The sequence below is a fragment of the Penaeus monodon genome, chromosome 33 (assembly GCF_015228065.2).
Source record: "Penaeus monodon isolate SGIC_2016 chromosome 33, NSTDA_Pmon_1, whole genome shotgun sequence".
In the NCBI taxonomy this organism is placed as follows: Eukaryota; Metazoa; Arthropoda; class Malacostraca; order Decapoda; family Penaeidae; genus Penaeus; species Penaeus monodon.
This window is the reverse complement of record NC_051418.1, coordinates 27,673,362-27,674,897: the sequence shown is the minus strand read 5'-3', so window position 1 is coordinate 27,674,897 and position 1,536 is coordinate 27,673,362. Positions and strand designations below refer to the sequence as shown.

Below are 1,536 nucleotides of genomic sequence, written 5' to 3'. Positions count from 1 at the left end.
TACATGATCAATGTAAGCAACACGTAACTTATAAGGAACCTTTGATCTGCCTGGGTGAAATCAGCCTGTTAGTTCCAAAAAACGATCGGTGGTTCGTCACTTCCGCTGGCTTGGGGCAAGGAGCAACTGCACTGACCTTTCCTTCGTCAGCGGCGACTCCTTCCCCGATAACGTGTAAGCTCAGAAAGATACTACTGAGGCTGCCAGCGGAACCTTTTTTTCTGCATTCGTGGTGATGCCATGTGAAATGGTATCTCATAAAACTTTCCCCAACTCGCTTCTAGTAGACGCATACGCCTTGGAGGAAGTCACCCACCACCTTTACACACTGCACTCCGTCGAGGCCATATCTCCATGACGGCTGTACTCCCCTCCTGAGACCGCAAAGTCCTTGGGTCTGCGGCAGAAAAGGGAGCGACCATACGGGGTGATGAAGGTCGTTCGGTGTCGGTCTTGTTCCTCTTAAGGTACCTGTCAATATCTCTAAAAATCATCAAAGGTGGAAAAATACCACGCCTTTGCATCAACACTCCGTTGAGTTTGATGAGATCAACGTTCACTCTGACAAGACCTTTTGGCTTCGCAGCAGCTACGAATGAGTGGCATCTTTGTGACGGTCCATCGTCTGGGGAGGTAATGATATCCTAAGCCACCTTGAATGTCATTTTTATTAGGCAAGGGAAATGACTCGAGCCGTGTGTACAGCAAGCAGCTTGCCATCTATCTCCTGGAGATCCTTTTGGTGTTCACACATTTCCTTCAGCTATGTACCTAGACTGAATTCTTTATTAATAATCTGTACAATTCAAAACTCATGGCAGAAAATAACTTTGTCAGGGGAAGCAGATAATGTGATGCACGCGAATAAAGTTGTTGTGAGGCAGAAGTGGGGTTGGCTGCTCGCGTGGGGCCTCTTCGGGTGGCATTGAGGCAGCAAAACTTGGCAAATTCTTGCTATCTGCGTTTCTTGTACAGGCTGGTCTGTTTGCATGTTATTCCTAATCCACGGTCTGGTTAGACTTCTGTTATCACTAGCAGGAGCCTCCTTGTCCTTCATCTGTCGCGGATATTCCTTTTAATCCGAAGCTACAATTTTATCCATCCTTGTATAATGAGTGAGTAGAGGAGACACTTGGGTTAAGCATGTCACTTTTGCATCAGGTCCTGTGTCCGGTATGCAGTCCACATAACCTTGATTGTCGGGGATGAGGCGTTAACTCGGGCCTCACCTTCAACCGCGCAGACATTGGAGAACATTCTCACATTTCTCTTTCGAAGACTGACAGTATCTGGCAATGAGAGTAACTCAAACGTGCTCTGCTCTGGGAAAAGGCGAGGCTTTATTGCCTCATTCCTTTTGTCTGACACGAGATCCTGGATTCGCCGAGGGACGTCCAGAGGTAGGCCTGGTACTGAAGACACGCCTCAACTCTACTCAGACGCAGCTGTATTTTTATGATGAGGCAGGCCGGGCAATGTAATCATGACAGCGTTATCACTCCGTCGCTACCTCTGTTCTTTAAAGGACCAATGAGT

General features: G+C 47.7%; 1 protein-coding gene across 1 annotated transcript in view; it reads right to left on the bottom strand.

Annotated features, from left to right (window-relative positions):
* LOC119594321 (nephrin-like) overlaps positions 1–1,536 on the bottom strand; it is a 44,320-nt gene that overhangs the window by 42,659 nt on the left and 125 nt on the right. The window contains exons 2-3 of the mRNA XM_037943380.1: positions 1,151–1,289; positions 317–471 (exon numbers count right to left, since the gene is read on the bottom strand). Of these exons, the coding sequence (XP_037799308.1) occupies positions 317–471; positions 1,151–1,289 (294 nt within the window). The remainder of the gene's footprint in view (positions 1–316; positions 472–1,150; positions 1,290–1,536) is intronic.